Here is an 18,583-nt window from a genome sequence, read left to right on the forward strand (position 1 = left end):
GTTGTTTGTCTCTAAGTGGAGGATGATGGATTGGTTAATAATTGATTCCATGACTTTACAGGTGACGCAGCATAAGGAGATTGGTCTGTAATTTTCAACTAGGCAAGGGTCTCCTTTTTGAAGATGGGGATGACTGTGGCTTGTGACCATAGGTTAGGCAAGGAACTGGTCCTGAAAGATTTTTCAAAGATTATGCTTAGAGGTTTGGCTATGGCAGTGGATAACTTTTTTAAGAAATAGGCACATATTCCATCCGGTCCAATAGATAGGGATGGTTTTAGATTGCGTAGTGCTTTTTCAACATTGTCTTCTGTAAAATCAATATGTATTAGATCACTGTAGTTATCTGTGGTTCGGCTAGGAAATGCTGGGCATGATCCATTGCTGTTTACAAATACTGAGCCAAAAATGTCTTAAAGATGTTGGCTTTAATGGTGTCGTCGTTGCAGTCTTTACCATTAGGTCCTATCAGGGTGGGATGGACCTTGAATCTTTTAGTTTGTTGTTTACAAAATTGTAAAAGCATTGGTGGAATTGGTGCTTAGAAGGTTTTCCTCTTGTTTAATGTGATAATTGGTGCATTCGGTCTTTATTTGGTGGCATAAATTTTTGTATCGGCTTTTGAAATTGGCAACGTGACCAGATTTGTTTTTCCGCCAGAGTGATCTCTTTTTGGATTGAAGTTTCCTTATTGTTATGGGCAATCTGTTTTTTTGTTTTGTTTTGGGAGTAGTTGTTGGTACATATAGTTTGATGACTCTTTTGACTTCAAGTAAAAATATGTTGTAATGGTCTTCAACAGTATTGCATCCAGTGAATAGAGATTGCCAATCAAGGGATGAGAGATCGTTGTTTATAAGATCATAGTTGCCTTTTTGAAATTATAATTGGGGATCACATCATTGTGGTGGTTTTTGTGTGAACGTATGTTGAGACAAAAGTCAATCATATTGTGGTCACTGCTGGAAAGGGTTCTTTAGTTTGTATTCCGTAAATTAAATTCAAACTATTGCAGAAGATGAGATCGAGGCAGTTGTTTAGTCTAGTGTTGTTGGATACTAGTTGTTCCAGTCCCAGATTTGTAACAGCATTGTAAAAGGTTGCATGTATGGTTTCAGTTGTACATTCATTTAGGGTCCAGTCAATATGAGGCAGATTGAAATCACCAAGAAAGATAAAGGGTATGGGCAGGATGCTGCCCATGTTAGTAGTGTATTTAGCTTGTTTACATGTTCAATGTCATAATCAGGTGCTCTGTAACATAGTAAGAATCGAATTGTGATATTTAAGGATAGTTCACAGATAATGGTCTCAGGAAGAGCAAGCTCCTGGGTAACTTGGATATTTTTAGATGTAAGGACTTTTTATAGAAGATAGCAACACCACCTCCTCTACGAGTTTCACGATCTGATCGGTAAACATGATAGTCTCTTACTGTGGTAATGGAGTCGGGAGAGATGCATTGAGCCATGTTTCACAGACAAATATAATGTCGAATTTAGCCATATTTAGTAGGAGGAAAAATTCAGGTATTTTATTTACAAGGCTTCTTGCATTGAGTAGCTTGCATTTAAGGCCAGCAGTAGTTGGAATTGAGGTAGTTAGGGCCGTGCGTGCCTAGTCTTGGGTGATGGTGGATTGGTTGAGGTAGGGTTGTGGTTGAAGGTTAAAGCTGAGTTGCGGGATAGTTATATTTTGAGAACTGAATGCAACGAAATTTTATTTTAATGTATGCTGATTAGTGTACATTTAAAGTGACAATAGTTTTCTGTTCTGTTCCATTCCAGTTCCATTCCATTTTATTCCACTCCATTCCAGTTTCATTCCAATTCTATTCCATTCTAACTTTTGAGTAGCTGATGCAGCTTGCGTAAAGAGGGCAAAAGGAAAAATAAACCAGGAACACTTCACCAATGCCCTTAGTACAATCAAAAAACAAATATATTTTTATCCGCGAGGCGAGCGGCTGCTCGGAGCCACCGATCTTCTGAAAAACCACCTCTAAGGCAAAATTAGAGGCAAGGAGCTCCGGTTTTTGAAGGGTTAAAATTCAGATTACTTTGCTAGAGAGGTGTGGCCGCGGGGGAAAGAGACGGGGGGGGAAGCTTCTTTCTGTTGAACCCGCCGTTCTTCGGCAAATTTGCAAGCGGATTAGCCTGCTTTAAATTGCAAATCCAAGATGAATTAGAAATAAAGTTTGAGGTGGAGGGGGCCTTATTCCACAAGCGCGCCTTTATTCGAGGCCGGAATTCCCATTGCAAGGAAGATCTCTCGGGCCTTACTCGGCATCTGTAAGTGAAGGGGCGAGGCGGGAGCAATAGGAAACGCCAAATGAAGAGGGGTATACGCAGCCCCCCTTCCAAACGGTCTTTGATCGCGTGCACAAGACTGCCAATGAGTGAAGGGGCGCTGTTAATTGGCTTTCATTGCATTAATCAAGGATCAGGGGGAAACTATTGAAATGGAAGCTAAACAGGTAAGTAAATGCATCTTTAATTCAAATGCAAGCCAGAGTAGAGTAGAGTAGAGTAGAGTAGAGTAGTTGAAAGAAACTTGCAGGTGATCTAGTCCAACCCCTTACCCAAGCAGGAAGACCCTACACCATTTCTGACAGGTGGCAGTCCAGTCTCTTCTTGAAAGCTTCCACTAACGAAGCAACCACAATTTCTGAAGGCAAGCTGTTCCATTGGGTGATTGTTCTCACTGTCTCCTTATTTCTAGGTTGAATGTCTACTTGATCAGTCTCCATCCATTATTCCTTGTCTGGCCTTCAGGTGCTTTGGAAAGTAGCTTGACTCCTTCCTCTCTGTGTGGCAGCCCCTCAAATATTGGAAGACCGCTATCATGTCTCCCCTGGTCCTTCTCTTCACTAGACTAGCCAAGCCCAGTTCCTGTAATCGTTCTTCATATGTTTTAGCCTCTAGTCCTCTATCTTCCTGGTTGCTCTTCTCTGTACTTTTTTAATATAAGCAGTTTAGAATTGCAATGTCTGTTGCAATTACATTGTGTGTGTTTTTTTCCCCCTCTGGCAAGTGAGAAATTGGTCTATGACAGTTCTCTGCTGCCAACTCGCCACAGCCAACTCACCGCAGGGCAAGAGTTACACTAATATCAAAGAAATAGTGGAATGGAGCCATTGAAGGACGCAAAAGGAGGGACAGAATGAAATGTGAATGGCAAAACTTAAAATAATTTTCTTATTTATTTTAAATAATTAAATAGAATTGTTAAATTGTCCCACACAGAGTTGTCCCACAGCGAGTTGGCTGTGGTGAGTTGGCTCATGGGAAGTTGGTGGCGGCGAATTGTCCCACTCCAACTGGGAATGGTTCAGTTTGGATGAACCACAACCACAATCCTGTAAAGGAGGTCAGATTGGGGGGTGGGAAAGTTGGCTGGCTCTGAACCCACAGAGTCCCGCTAGCAAGTGACAATCTGAAGCCAGCTATTCATAGCATTAATGTTCACAAGTGAAACCTGAATTTCTCTTAGTAAACAAAGCTGTTGTCCAAGTGTGTTGTGCTCAATTTTACAACCTTTTTGCCACAATTCTTAAGCAAAATTTGTCCATGATGTGTTTGGAGTGCCAGACTTCAGGGCTTCATCCCAATGCAGCATGTTTCTGCCCTTTTAGCCACATACAGGCCAAACACCAACTTTAAACCAGGAACACATTATTCTGTGTGATTTTAGGGACTACACCCTATGTGATCCCTTGCCATTAGCTCTGCTGGTTGGAAACAATGGGAATTGAAACTTAGAACACCTGGAGGCTCCCTGTTTGAGTATTCCTGTCCTCATGAATCTTTCTATTTCTTATTTTTTTTAGGGAATTGATCTTGGGGGAGATGAGAAGCCCCCCATCAATTTGCCTCGGGGAAGCAAGATCCCAATACTGGATGTTTTCCTCTGCACTTGAGGGAAGAAATGGCGGCTTGGAAGTGAATTAGATTCATCCAGGGAAAAAGATCATGCCTTTGGAGCGGGAGGTGGAGATTTCAGCCTCGGGGTTTCAGAGAGTCATCTTTGACCTGGACACGGAGCCAGAAATCAAGATGGAAAAGCAGGACGTGGAGCCTGAGAGACAGGCCCACCTGGCTGGGCATACCGAGGCCACATCAAGAGGGTTGTGCCACCCACTTCAGCACATTAAACAGGAAGATGACGAGAGTATGGAGCCACAACAGTGGGAAGCACAACAGTGCAACTTTCTCGACACATCCCCATCTCTTCCTCGGGGCCAGGGGCTCTCCGAGTTGCCGGAGGGGATCCTGCAGCATGGACCCAAGGCTTCTCCATCCATTTTGGAAGGAGCAGGGCCCATGTCTGACTGGGCTAAAGCAGGGAAGGTGCCCAAAGTGACACTGGACAGCAGAGACTTCAGGATGCCAAGTGGGGGAAGCGAGGAGCAAACCGAAAGGTTCGAAGCTGGCAATTCCGAATGTCAGCGCCAGCATTTCCGGCAGTTCAGTTACAGGGAGGCTGAGGGCCCGTGGGAGGCCTACTGTCAACTCCGGAAACTTTGCCACCGGTGGCTGATGCCCGAGAGGCGCACCAAGGAGGAGATGCTGGAGTTGGTGATCTTGGAGCAGTTCCTGGCCATCCTGCCCCTGGAGATGCTGAGCTGGATCCGGGAACAGGATTCTGAGAGCTGCTTGCATGCAATAGCCTTGGCAGAGAGTTTCCTCCTAAGGCAGCATGAGAAGCCAGATCAGCAGGTGAGGGTTACTTCTGGAGATGCTGAGCAGCAGAGGATCAGAGGAGGAGGAGGAGGCATGGGAGTCAGGCCCAGCATCAAGGCAACCTGAGAGCTCCGAGGGGGAAGAGGGAATGGAGCTGTCAGAGATAGAAACAGAGGCAGAGCCTGGACTCTCAGATGGAGCATCAACAGTCCCCAGGTCTGGAGGTAGCCGATGAGGAAGAGGAGGAACAGCTGGGTCCAGTGCCTGACGCGCGGATGCTCAGAAGGCAGAGGAGAGGAGACCAGCGGAAATCTAGGGGCTGATCCTTGGGACCGAAGAGCCACCACTGCTAGCGAAGCTGTGAGGATAAAAGGCAGGAGGCAGAGATGACTAGGTGTGGCAGAGAGACTTGTTAGCCTGCTGTGAGAGAGAAAGAGGGAGCATCTCTAGGATCATTTGATCAAAATTCAGATGCTTGACAACTGGTTCATACTTATGACCGTTGCTATGTCCCAGGGTCATGTGATCCCCTTTTGCAGAGAGAGAAAGAGAGGGGGGGTTGGCAGTGGTTTGATGCCAATTTTGCTTACTTGTGGTATAATGGGTGGCCAATAAATTAGATAATTAAATAGATGAGATAGGTAGGTAGGTAAGTGGCTGGCTGGCTGGCTAGATTAGATTAGATTAGATTAGATTAGATAGATAGATAGATGATAGATAGATAGATAGATAGATAGATAGATAGATAGATAGATAGATAGATAGATAGATAGATAGATATTGACACTGATTTGCTCTCCAAACTTGTTTCAATTTAGTTTCTCTCCCCCCCCCCAGTTTTTATTAATTTTTTATTATATAAAATACAAAGAAGATAAGAAAAAAATAGGAAATTAAGGGAGGGAAAGGGAGTGGGGAAAATGGGGAGTGAAATACAAGGAGAAAAAGAAAAAAGAAAGAAAAGGGGGCAGTGACTTCCAACTCTTCTTAGCACAGTACAAGATGAACACACTCCAATTTTTTGCTTAACTAGCCATTCCTATAACATCAAATCTTTCTCATCAACAAAACCCAAGCCAGAGTTTCAGGTTTTTTTTTCCTCCACAAGCACCAATGCCAGAAGGGATATCCAAATGAAAACAAATGTACCTCTTTTTGAATACAATAATCAATTTAACCATGCCTGCTTTATCTTCCTAGCCATGGAAATAATGTGTATTTCTATATGCACCTAAGTGATCTTTGGGAACTTTCACCCTTTTTATTTACAACATTCATTGTATTCTTTCCAATTCTTTGACCTGACTAAAAAGAAAAAAAGGGGGGGGGCAGGATTTATTTTATTTTTTTTAGTTTTTGGACGTTTTGTTACCAGGTTAGGTAACATCAGGATTTTCTTGTCCTATTCTCCTTCGCTTATCAATGTCTCGTGTGACAGTTTGGTCGTTTGATCGGTTGTTCTTTTGGAGCTCAATTTAAATTCTGAGCAGCTGATTGGTTGCTCTTGTTGATCGGTCGTTCGAATAGTTGGGTTTCTTACGTATACATATGCTGGCTCTAGATCAATATGTTTGTTAATTGCTCCTTTGGTAGAAATACCAGGCTTCAATAAATTCACATGTGTGGCGAGTGCTGGCATGGCCAATGATTTTTGTTCCTTCCTAATCAAACTGGTGCTTATTCAGGATCAGTGCGGTTCGAGATCAGGGATTTTTGATGGTGCTGTTGAAATGCCAGTTGATGTTCATGAACCCTTGTTAACAATTGCCTTCCTGTTTGCCCCACACAGAATCGCTTACAATCGTTGCAATTGGTTTTGTATATACTATATGTTGCTGTTGTCTTCCTTCTGTATTTTGTCTTTGACTTTCGGTAGCTCTTTTCTGGGTGTAAATCTGGGTTTGTAAGCTATCCTTTATTCCTAGAGGGTCGCAGTATTCTGGCAGCCATTTCAGATGTTCCTTTGATGTGTGGAATGTATTACTTCATATAATAAAACATAACACGTAATATAACAGATAATCAGAGTTGGAAAGGACCTTGTAGGTCATCTAGTCCACACACACACCCCAAGCAAGAGACCCTACACCATTTCTAACAGATGGGAGTCCAATCTCTTTTTGAAAGTCTCAGGTGATGGTGCTCCCACAACTTCCGAAGGCAAAGTTGTTCCATTGGTTGATGGCTCTCACTGTCAGAAAGTTTCTCTTTATTTCCAGGTTGAACCTTTCCATGTTCAGTTTCCATCCATTATTCCTTGTCTGGCCTTCGGGTGTTTTAGAAAATAGCTTGACCCCTTCCTCTCTGTGGTAGCCCCTTAAATATTGGAAGACTGTCATCATGTCTCCCCTGGTTCTTCTCTTCCCTAGACTAGCCAGGCCAGTTCCTGTAACCGTTCTTCATATGTTTTAGTCTCCAGTCCCCTCATCATCCTGGTTGCTCTTCTCTGCATTCTTTTTCTACAGTCTGAACATCTTTTTTATAATGTGTCCAAAACTGGATGCAGTACTCTGGGTGTTGTATTACTAAGGCTTTATAGAGTGATATTAGTACCCCACTTGATCTTGATTGTATCCTTCTGTTAATGCAACTTAGGATTGCATTAGCTATATAATACACAATTTAATTTCATAATACGATCCTTGTCATCCAAACCCCGACAAAATACACAGCCAACCACCACACAAAAACAAGTCTTGCCATACAGTACATCAAAGGAACATCCAAAATGGCTGCCAGAATACAGCAGGGTGGATTTGATTTAAATCAAGCCAATTAAAATCACGATTGAAATCACTAGTAAAAAGGCTTGATTTAAATCAACTGGATTTAAATCATAATTTTTAAAGAGCAGCTGTCATCTCTGTCCCACAGCAGCTCCTCCTCCTCACCTGCTGTTGACTCACTGACAGTCCCAATATTGCAGAATTTTGCTACATAACTAAGCTTCCATTTCATGCTGAATAAAGTAAATTATTAATGTACCTTAAATAGAAAACTATATTTAGCTAGATTTTTACTCCAAAAGCATTTTATTAAAATAAATTTGATAAAAATAAAAAAAACCTATTTAAATAAAAAAAATCCAATTTTAATTTAATAAAGCTGTGTTGTTGTTTTTTAAAAAAATTTAAATCGATTTTTATCTACCCTGGAATACTGCAAATGTTTCAGTTAGCAACATCAATTTTGGGCTCAATTGTGGTCGTAACTTGAGGACTACCTGTACTTCTTTTACCTTTAGGCAATTCTTCCTAATGCCCAACCACTCATTCAGTGACAGAAGTTATGAGGGCATTGTGGGGGAAAGACTTATGATTATTTTTCACCATGTTACACATGATCAAAATTCAGATGCTTGGCAGTGGGTTGATACCAGAGTGGATAAAAATCAATGGTTTTTTTTTTAAATTTAAAAATCAGATTTTTTTTATTTAAATCAGATTTTTTTTATTTAAATCAGAGGGTTTTTTTAATCAAATTTATTTTAATAAAATGCTTTTGGAGTAAAAATCCAAATAAAGATAGTTTTCAGTTTAGGATACATTAATAATATACGTAGTTTGTGCATTGATGAACTCAGACAATTTCACAGCAGCTTCACAATAGCTGCTCTTAAGTTGATTTAAATCAAGCCTTTTTATAGTGATTTAAATCAAATCCACCCTGGTTGATATCGTATTTCTGATGGCTGCAGTGTTCCAGGGTCATGTGATCACAGTTTGGGACCTTCTGACAAGAATTTCACTTAACAACTGTGTTCTAATTTAACAACGGCAGTGATTCATTTAACAGGTTTGGCAAGAAACAACGTAAAATGGGGCAAAACTCAATTAACCACTGTCTTGGTTAGCAAGATAAATTTTGGGCTCAATTGTGGTCATAAGTTAAGAACTACAGGTAGTCCTTGACTTACGATCATAATGCTATAGACACTCAAAATTTCTGGTGTTAAGTGAGACATTTGTTAAGTGAGTTTTGCCCCATTTTACGACCTTTCTTGCCTCGGTTGTTAAGTGAATCGCTGCCATTGATAAGTTAGCAACCCGGTTCTTAAGTGAATCTGACTTCCCCTTTGACTTTGCTTGTCGGAAGGTTGCAAAAGGGGATCAGGTGAGCTCGGGACACAACAACCGTCATAAATAGGAACCAGTTGCCAAGCATCTGATTTTTGATCACATGATCATGGAGATGCTGCACAGGTCACAATTGTGAAAATCGGTCAGAAGTCCCTTTTTTCATTGCCATTGTAACTTTGAAATGGTCACTAAATGAACTGTTGTAAGTCAAGGACTACCTGTACTTAGACTTCCCTGCAAACGTGGACCCGTGGTGGCAAGTGGCTAAAATGCAGAATTGCAGGATAATTCTGCCAATTGCTAGCAGTTCGATTCCTTCAATCCTGACCGATTCAAGGTTGACTCAGGCCTTCCATCCTTCCGAGGTCGGTCAAACGAGGACCCAGATTGTTGGGAGGCAATAGGCCCTTGATGGCGAATCTATGGCACGCGTGCCACAGATGGCATGCACAGCCATTTGTGCTGGCACGCGAGCTGCAGGCAAACTGACCTCACTGAGCATGCATGCGCCTCACAGCTGATTTTCAGCCTCCTAGAGGCTTGAGGAAAGCCTTTGCAGGGTGAAAAATAGGCCCGTTTCAGCACTTCCTGTATTCCCGGAAATACCAGAAGTGATGAAACAGGCCCATTTTTCAGCCTGCAAAGCCTGCAGAAGCTTTCCTCAAGCCTCTGGGAGGGCAAAAAAGGCCTCAAATGGGCCGAAAATCAGCTGGGAGGTACAGTGCAGGTAAAGGGGGAGGGGGGGATGATTGGGGTGTGTGTGCATGCATTGCCCTCTAGGTGCTGTCACACAAGCGTAAGCATGAAAGCACATGCACAATTTTTGACACAGGAGCCCAACAAGGTTAGCCACCACTGCAATAGGCTGACCGTGTAAACTGCTCGGAGAAGGCTAAAAGCCTTAATGAAGCGGTATATAAGTCTAAGTGCTAGTGCTGTTCACTGAACCATCGTGGCAAGAAAGGTCGTAACGTGGAGCAATAACCCCTTTAAGAGTCTTGCTTAACAAACACCATTTTGGGGGGCTTGGTTGTGGTCATAAGCTCAGGACTGCTTGTACTAGATTACAGGCTTTCTTTCTTAGACCCTTGGAAGTTATTGCCCCTTTCTGCGTTCAGAAGGTCCCGAGTTCAAATCCCTAACAAAATCGAAACATAAGTCTAAGCGCTCTTAACTATTGCCATTGTTATTTCAGTTCATTGGGTCTTCTCCTGTCTTCTTAGAAAATAACAATGGGGTGGGTTTGGGTGGCTGCCCTACTTTGTTTGGAAACATGCCCAGCTACCCTTCCCCCCCTCCCCAAAGAGGCAAAGGGGGTGTAGGAAGTATCTATCTCAAAAAGATGGCCATTTTCTCTACCCACGGTTATGGATTAAAATTCCTCTTTTGTTCCAGATGACAGGGATGAAGGAAGAGGAGGCAGCAGCGGATTTCCCCGAAGGGAAAGGAACTTCTCTGGATGTTACCCTCAGGCAGCTGAGCAAGGAGGTCAAGCAAGAGGAGGATGGGAAGGCCTGCATGACAGGTAAGGGGTTCCTTTGTTGGCAAACTACAACTCCCAGCTGTCTTTGCTCTCAGCCGTGGAAGCTTTAGCGCCCTCCATTTTGTTCATTGTGGAATTTCACCGCTAGGGGGCAGCCTTTGCAGCATCAGCCTCCATGCTGTGACTGAAGAATTTGAATTATGTCACTTGATTTGAGAAAGGGGGCGTTATCCATACAAAGGAGAACACAGGAAAAGAAGAGGCTTCCGGCAAGCAGAGTCGATGGGGAAGTCGGAGGGAAGTTGGAGGCTGTGATCACATGAGATCCTTAAATGTTGGAGCAAATCTTGATTCCAATAAGGACTCAAGACCACAAAAGGTGGAAGAGTACAGGTGTTTATTTTGCTTAAAGGGTTCAGAGCATTCACATGACAATTTCTGAACCCCCAGCTCTTCCCGAAACAATGCTTTTATACCTAAAATGACATCAGCCAGAACCTGGGCGCTATTCTTAACACTATTCACCAAATAAGGACAGTTATACATATTTCTATTACATATTTCCTGTAATTTCATCCCTGTTCTTCCCCCGCTTCATAACAACCTTCACAGTCCTTGTTGAGGACTGCCAAAACTGCCATCGCTAAGAAAGGTGGTGATGTGAGATCATGCTTTACAACTGTGTTGTTCAGCAGTGGCCGTTCCAGTCCCCCTTTGTCCTCATAACACGAGAACTACAAACGCAAAGAACTTTTGGCCTTCAGAATGTGGCTGAACCTCCCCTCTCAGCTGTCCTAGACAACTTGGCTGAGAGTGAGGACTTCTGGGAACTGTAGTTCAGCAGCATGTGAAAGGCCTCAAATTCCCAAAAAGGTACAGGTAGCCTCCAACTTACAAGCATTCGTTTAGTGACTGTTCGAAGTTACAAGGGTGACTTATGACCATTTTTCGCACTTAGGACTGTTGCAGCATCCTCAAGTTCCCACGATCATAACTTGGACTTTTGGCCACTGACTCGTATTTATGACAATTGCCATATCGCGGGGTGACGCGATCATCCTTTGTAACCTTCTGACAAGCAATGGGGAAGCCAGATTCGCTTAACAACCATGAGATTACTGCAATGATTCGCCTAACAACTGTGGCCAGAGAGGTCGTAAAAGAGGGCAAAACTCCCTTAGCTGTCTTGCCTAGTGAAGGAAATTTGGGGCTCAATTGTGGTCATAAGTTGAGGACTACCAATAATGGGAAGAAGGACTAACCTTGAGGGGTAGAAGGAGGAGACACAACCCAAACAATGGTGAGACAAAAGAAAATTCGGTCTTGGCTAGAATAATAAAAAGTTGTGGCAGGAGGTGCTGTTAATCTGAGGCATTCTGTTCCACTTTTCCATATCTCACCCTACTTGGCAGTTGAGTGACCGTTGGCAGGAGAGATAATCCTCAACTTATGACCATAATAGATCCTGCCCATTAAGGTAATAGGTCACAATAGTAGTAAAGTGGTTATGTCTAATTGGACTCATTGTTATGATCTCTTTTCCAGTGGTCATTAAGTGAGCTCACTATTCACTCTAGGGCATTTTTGTAAAAAAAAAAAAACAGAAGTAAACACTAGTTGCCTAGTGCCCAAAATGAGGTCACGTGACTGCAGGGGAAAGGGTCAGCCATTGGAATTTTGGAACTGGGTCGTAAGTAACTTTTGGGGTCTCCATTGTAAATTCAAATGGCCACTAAGCGATTGGTCATAATTCGAGGACTATCTGTATTTTCACTGGCCTGCTTCTGAGGCTCCCCTTTTTCTTCCCTCAGCAAAAAATGGGTTCTTTTGCAAAACTTCCAATTCCCCCATCCTTGAAGACCCTTCTGTCAGGATTCCAGCGATCGCCCTAATTAAATCATGATCCTCCAGCCAAACTTCAAAAAACTTCACAGGATTTATTAGGAACGACATACTGGCATGACCTGTACGAAGCCGAATCTGAGATACGTAATTTACAATCACCTATACGTAATTCCCCTCACCCCTCTGAGTGTATCATAATTCAGATTGTCCAACGAAACACGTTCATGGCCTGGGTGTCATCAATCACGCTCTCCAGTAGAGGATTTTTGCACCCAGAATTTACCTCAGTTACAATCGTTGTGAGAAAAGCTAGGAATGTGCTTCTGGGTTCATTTGCCATATGCTCCTTCAGGGTTTCTCTCTCCCACTCCCTCTTTCTTATGGCAACTTGGAGACAGGCATAGGAATGTTTTACAAGTTGACACCTTCCTCATTCCTTGGCATGTTTGAGCAGTCCAAGGAATTGCTTACTCTGCCTGAACCCTAACGAGAGAGGTACTAATCGGTGGGGGTATTATTGCATTTGGCAGATGACAAAGGGCAAAGAGACCACCAGGAGATGATGACAGAGAGAGAAAACATCCAGGATTTAAAAGAACCTGTCTCCAATCCGACCAAGCCAACCAAAGAACAGCCAGAAGAGCCAGAGACCGATCCTATTGCATTGAAGAGGAGAGACCTCTACACAACCATCCTCAGGCAGCCGATCCCCAAAGGGAAGCAACCAAGTGACAAGCTGTTCCATAGCCTCAACAAGCATCTCCAGGCCCACACCGGCAAGGAGCTGTTTGAATGCTCCGATTGCGGGAAGGCCTTTATTTCCAGAGCCGGCTTCATCGTGCACATTCGAGTCCATGGCCGGGAGAAACCCTATGAATGCTCGGAGTGCGGGAAACACTTCCGCCGCAGTTCGCACCTCAACAACCACAGCAAAATCCACACCGGGGTGAAGCCCTTCCAGTGCTCGGATTGCGGGAAGACCTTCAGCCGTAGTTCCAGCTTGGTTTCCCATCAGCACATGCACACGGGGGAGAAGCCCTACCACTGCGCCTCCTGCAGCAAGCAGTTCTGCGACAAATACAGCCTGGTGCGCCACGAACGCCTCCACACTGGCAACAAACCCTACAAGTGCACAGAGTGCGGGAAGAGTTTCAATCAAAGCCACCATCTCGTCACTCACAAGAGGAGCCACACGGGTGAAAAGCCCTATGTGTGCTTGCTGTGCAGCAAAAGCTTCTGCGATCGGTCCACATACATCCGGCACCAGAAGAACCACATGGGCGAGAAAATGTTCAAGTGCTCTGAGTGTGGCGAAAGCTTCAGCCGGAACAAGCACCTTCTCCGGCACCGGAGAATCCATACGGCCGGGGAGCTGTACACCTGCTCCGATTGCGGCGAGAACTTTTCCCGTCAGTCGGGCTTGAAAATGCACCAGAAAATCCACACGGGGGAGAAACCCTACGAATGCGGGGACTGCGGGAAGAAATTTAACCGAAGCACCAACTTGATCAGCCATCAGAGGGTTCACACGGGAGAAAGACCGTACGGTTGCCCCGACTGTGAAAAGAGATTTAGTCGGAGGACGCACCTCGTGAGCCACCAGAGAATCCACGGGCAGAAGACGGAAATGCCAGAAGGGCTGGCTGCAGCAGGTCTGCATCCCCCTGCAGCAGTTTTCGTGCCCACGCTGTTCATCACAACCCTTTGAGGTAGGTCTGTTGGGTCTGAGAGGCGGGCAAGGGTGTGATTCAACCAGTATAACAATCGGTTTGGTGAGCGCCCACTCTGCGTTCATGCCCCGCGTTTAAAAACGCTAATACTTACCTTCAACTGCAGCTGAAGAAAATGGCTGAGTTGCGGCAAACGGCTCTGCCACGTGAATCAGCTGTGCTCTAACAAAAAGACATAAAGCACAGGAAAGAGCCGAGGCCGGTAGGTGGGCCCACATGCTCATCCGAATGAACCGGTTTGGAGCCAGCTGATCGTCAGAACAAGGGGTTCGCCCGAACCGCGAGAATCCCACCCTTGGAGGCGGGCCCAGCCGAGATGATTCAAGAACTCTGTGGGGTTCCACAGTATTTTCCCACGGTTGAATGACAAAAATCGACATTGTAGTGTGATTTGATGTCGAAAGATGTTGAGACTCGACTCTAGAGAGAGCGCAGAGAAGAGCAGCAAAGTTAATCGGGGAAAGGAGGCTAAAAGATATGAAGAACGGTTGCAGGAAGGCCCAATCCTTTGTGCCTTGAGTGAAAAGCCTGGGCGATTCGTTCAATGATCCATCAATATGTTTTCTTGGCTGTCCATGGTAGTCTCTGGGGTCTCCTGCAACACCAAAGTTCAAAATGGTTGCAGGAAATGGGTATGTCCAATTTAATGAAAAGAAGGACTAGGGGTGACATGATAGCAGTCTTCCAATATCTCAGGGGCTGCCCCAAAGAAGAGGGAGTCAAGCTATTCTCCAAAGCACCTGAGGCAGGACAAGAAGCAATGAGTGGAAACTAATCAAGGAGAGAAGTGATCTAGAATTAAGGAGAAATTTCCTGACATTTAGAACAATTAATCAGTGGAACAACTTGCCTCCAGAAGTTGTGAATGCTCCAACCCTGGAAGTTTTTAAAAAGATGTTGGATAATCCTTTGTCTGAAGTGGTGTAGGGTTTCCTGCCTAGGCAGGGGGTTGGACTAGAGGACCTCCAAGGTCCCTTCCAACTCTGTTACTCTATTCTAATTTCCCCAAAATTGATAAAGTCTGTCAGACTGGTGATCTCTCAGGAAAACGTCATAGCCTTGTCTGAAATTTTGCAGAATCTCATACAGGAACACAAAACTCATGCCAATGTTAGTGCTCACATGGACCGTAGGCAATTTTTCAAGTTTAATTTTTGTGTGTGTGTGTGTTTAACCATTTTTATTGAGTTATAAAATATAATAAGATACAGAATACAAAAATAAATCGGAAAACGGTGGAGAGGAGGAAGGGGAAGAGAAGTGAGGAAGGATAAGGGGGGATAGAAAAAGAAACATTGACTTCCAACTCTCTCTGTTGGAGTGAAATAAGGCATTAACATCAAATCACAACTTTTTGTTTTTTTCATAATAATATGAGTAAGCCGTTTCTATAAAGGTCTTATCGATCTACTCAGTAAAGCCCAAAATCAAAGTTTCTTTCTTTTCCACTTCAAGCACAAAGATAGAAGCAGTCTTCATGTGGAAACAAAAGGACTTATGTTCATTTCTTTCATCCAAACAGTCAATATTGTCATTTCAGCCAACTCCCATCAACCTCTGCAACCATGGTAGGAACCAAAGTGTCCTTTCATTTTTGCGCATACAGCAGTCTTGCTGCTGTCAACATATATAATAACAAAGTTCCAAAATAATTTTTCAAGTTTAATAATGGGCATCTAGGATGATATCCGGTGGTTATACCATCAAATTGCATCCCAAAGGTGCTTTTCCAAAAGGCAACAAGGCTTTCTTAGTTTTTCCTTGAAAACGTTTTGCTTCTCATCCCAGATGCTTCTTCAGTTCTTCAGAAGCTTCTTGGATGAGAAGTGAAATGGTTTCAAGGGAAAAAACAAGAAAGTCCGGTTGCCTTTTGGAAAAGCACTTTTAGGACAACCATGACCAGAATGAGTGAGAATCTCCATAAACCTCAGGTTGCAAAGTTGCGCTGTAGACTGAATCTATGGATCAGGAGCCACAAAGGAGCTGCTGATACAGTTCTACAAGAGGAATTATTGAGCCTGTCATCTGCACCACTATAACCATCGGGTTTGGGTCTGCAACCCAACAAGACAGACACAGACTTTAAAGAGTAATTAGGTCTGCAGAAAAAAAAAACAATTACTACCAACCTGCCTTCCATTGAATATACTGCATGAGTCAGAAAGACGGCTGTGAAAATATTTACAGACCCCTCACATCCTGGACATAAATTGTTTCAACTCCTTCCCTCAAAACAACACTATAGAGCACCGCACACTAGAACAACTAGACACAAGGACAGTTTTTTCCTGAACGCCATCACTCTGCTAAACAAATAATTCCCTCAACACTGTCCAACTATTTGCAAAGTCTGCACTACTATTACTGTTAATCTTCTCATCACTCCTATCACCCATCCACTCCCACTTGTGACTGTATGACTGTAACTTTGTTACGATTCATATTGACTGTTTCCTAGTATGATTTGATTATTTGTACCCGATGACTATATTAAGTGTTGTACCTTATGATTCTTGATGAATGTACCCTTTCTTTTTATGTACACTGAGAGCATATGCACCAAGACAAACACCTTATGTGTCTAATCACACTTGGCCAATAAATTCATTTCATTTCATTTCAAAAGCCATTACAGGTAGTCACACTTACTGACAGCAATTGGATGTGAGGACTCTGTGGCTAAGCAGCAGGATTTTAAGGCATGTCACAGGACTGTGCTGATTTGGTGATTTACTGAGAAGCATTTTGCCATGAGGAACCGTATAAATTATAAACAATATAAATTGATATTGCACGTTCCAGAAGCAACCTTCTCTCTGAAGTGCCATTTTTCTACCAAATGATCTCTCTCTTTTTTTCCCCATTCTTGTATTTCAGATGAATCATTTAATTCTGAAGGAAGACCTTTACCAGTTTGCCTCTTCGGTAGGAGCAGAGTGTCGCTGTTACAGCTGAATGTCAAAAAGGGGAATACGGAGGAAATGTGCTGTAAAACACATTTCACGTGGGTTGAGGAACGAATTCTCTACCTCTCCACCAAAATCTAGCCCTGGTCCTCAATCTAGCCCCACACTTCCAGCCTTTTTTGCTAAGAATTGTAAATCACTTATGTGAACTGTTGTATGTTTCTGTTTATGACTGTTGCTTTTTTTTTTTTTCCACGTGGAGGAAATTGTATAACATCAACAATACAAGTCATCCATCAATTTGATTTGGGTTTTTGCGTCTTCCTGAAATTAAAGCATCCTACACTCACTATCCCTCCCTTTTTCCCATCTATGATTTAGGAATCACTTTTGTTGAGAATGATAGGGCAGCTCCTTATACCCATGGCGAAAATACACACTTTCCAATCCATGGACAGGCAAAGTACAACCAAGAGTTGTGTCCTGGTTCTCCTCTTCCTTATGGCCAGGGCAAAATTTTGTCCCTGGATTCTTAACAATTTCATCACTGGAAGCTTTCAAGAAGAGACTGAACTGCCATCTGTCAGAAATGGTGTATGGTCTCCTGCTTGGGCGGGGGTTGGACTAGATGACCTATAAGGTCCCTTCCAACTCTGTTAATCTGTATAATTCAGGATAAGAAGTACAGGGAGTTTACTTATTTACTTACTTACTTAGAAATTTTATATTGCCACCTACTTGCACATGGTGACCCAAGGCAGCTTACATGAATATAAAAACATTGTATATAAAACATAAAACTAATAGAAGTAAATAATCAAATAATACGATAGCCCCCCACCCCGGCAACAACATACCACACAAGCCATTTAATGGGCTCCATTCCACTTTGTGTTCCCCAGGCCTGCTGGCAGAACCAGGTCTTCAGCGCCTTCCGGAAGAGCGTTAGAGAGGAGGCCAGTCTAATCTCTGGGGGAATGACGTTCCAGAGAGAGGGAGCCACCACGGAGAAGGCCCTTCTTCTGGGTCCCACCAGGTGTATTAGAGCGGCGTCTAAATGAATTTTAAAAAATTGAATACCTTTAAAATCAGGTTAGATGCCACAGAAACAATGTAAGAGACAGAGCAGATGCCTTCAAAATACGACTTCAAAAATACTTTAAAACAAATCTTTACGGCTATCTTTTCCCTGGACAATTAAAATCAAAATGGACTCTTTCTAATCCTGGTTAGCACAAAGTAAGACACAGGCAGAATTTAAAAGATTCCTTAATATGATAGATAATTTTATTCGTTATCAAAAAACCAAATAATTGGAAATCAAGTTACGCCATGAAATCACAAGTGTTTCATGTATTTGGTTAAGCATGTAACTTTATCCTTCTTTTATCTTTTCCAGATGCCAGATTGCAAACTATTGCAATCTTATTATTCCGGCTTCAGGGCTTTTTTGTATGATGCATTAATTCACCTTCACCCTGAAACTGTGTCATTGTACCACCTTAACACTCACTTGCACCCCAAAAGTTCCCCTGCCCCAGAAATTCTACTCCCTCCAGCGCAAAAGCACAAAAGAAAACCCTGGACAGATCCATCCATGCAAATTTAAGCGCCTGTTTCCCGGATAGGCGTGGCCTCTCTAGGAAATCCAACTCTGTAGATTTAATCCTTTTCATTATCTCAGCGTTTCCCAACCTGGGCAACGCTCGCTGGTGGGACCTCTCTGAGAATTCTGGGAGTTGTAGTTCACACATCAGGTTGTCTAGACTGAGAACATTACTTTTATCTTATGGGAAAATGTTATTTCAGAGACGCTTACCAACTTTTCAGCTACCTCTCACTTCCATGCCTTTAAAGC

At 43.2% G+C, this 18,583-nt stretch overlaps 1 protein-coding gene across 2 annotated transcripts; it reads left to right on the forward strand.

Annotated features, from left to right (window-relative positions):
- The first annotated feature begins 1,684 nt into the window (after positions 1 to 1,684).
- On the forward strand, positions 1,685 to 17,030 carry LOC113450763 (uncharacterized). Of its 2 annotated transcripts, none has more exons than XM_087927991.1 (5): positions 1,685 to 2,476; positions 3,830 to 4,718; positions 10,157 to 10,286; positions 12,620 to 13,798; positions 16,697 to 17,030. In XM_087927991.1, the coding sequence occupies exons 2-4, from the start codon at positions 3,972 to 3,974 to the stop codon at positions 13,795 to 13,797; spliced, it is 2,055 nt and encodes a 684-aa protein (XP_087784117.1). In that variant the 5' UTR covers positions 1,685 to 2,476; positions 3,830 to 3,971; the 3' UTR covers position 13,798; positions 16,697 to 17,030. The 2 variants fall into 2 exon arrangements, with proteins under 2 accessions (XP_087784117.1, XP_087784116.1); XM_087927990.1 differs by having other exon boundaries at positions 1,685 to 2,291.
- The last annotated feature ends 1,553 nt before the right edge of the window (positions 17,031 to 18,583 follow it).

The sequence above is a fragment of the Pseudonaja textilis genome, chromosome 2, assembly GCF_049901715.1.
Source record: "Pseudonaja textilis isolate UNSWEBS1 chromosome 2, rPseTex1.2, whole genome shotgun sequence".
Taxonomy (NCBI): Eukaryota; Metazoa; Chordata; class Lepidosauria; order Squamata; family Elapidae; genus Pseudonaja; species Pseudonaja textilis.

Bases quoted from the DNA above. Each gene is read 5' to 3' on its own strand.
- LOC113450763 (XM_087927991.1), top strand. From the start codon at position 3,972: ATGCCTTTGGAGCGGGAGGTGGAGATTTCAGCCTCGGGGTTTCAGAGA. The intron at 4,719-10,156 runs GTGAGGGTTACT...CTTTTGTTCCAG, and splicing joins ATGAGAAGCCAGATCAGCAG to ATGACAGGGATGAAGGAAGA. The intron at 10,287-12,619 runs GTAAGGGGTTCC...TGCATTTGGCAG, and splicing joins TGGGAAGGCCTGCATGACAG to ATGACAAAGGGCAAAGAGAC.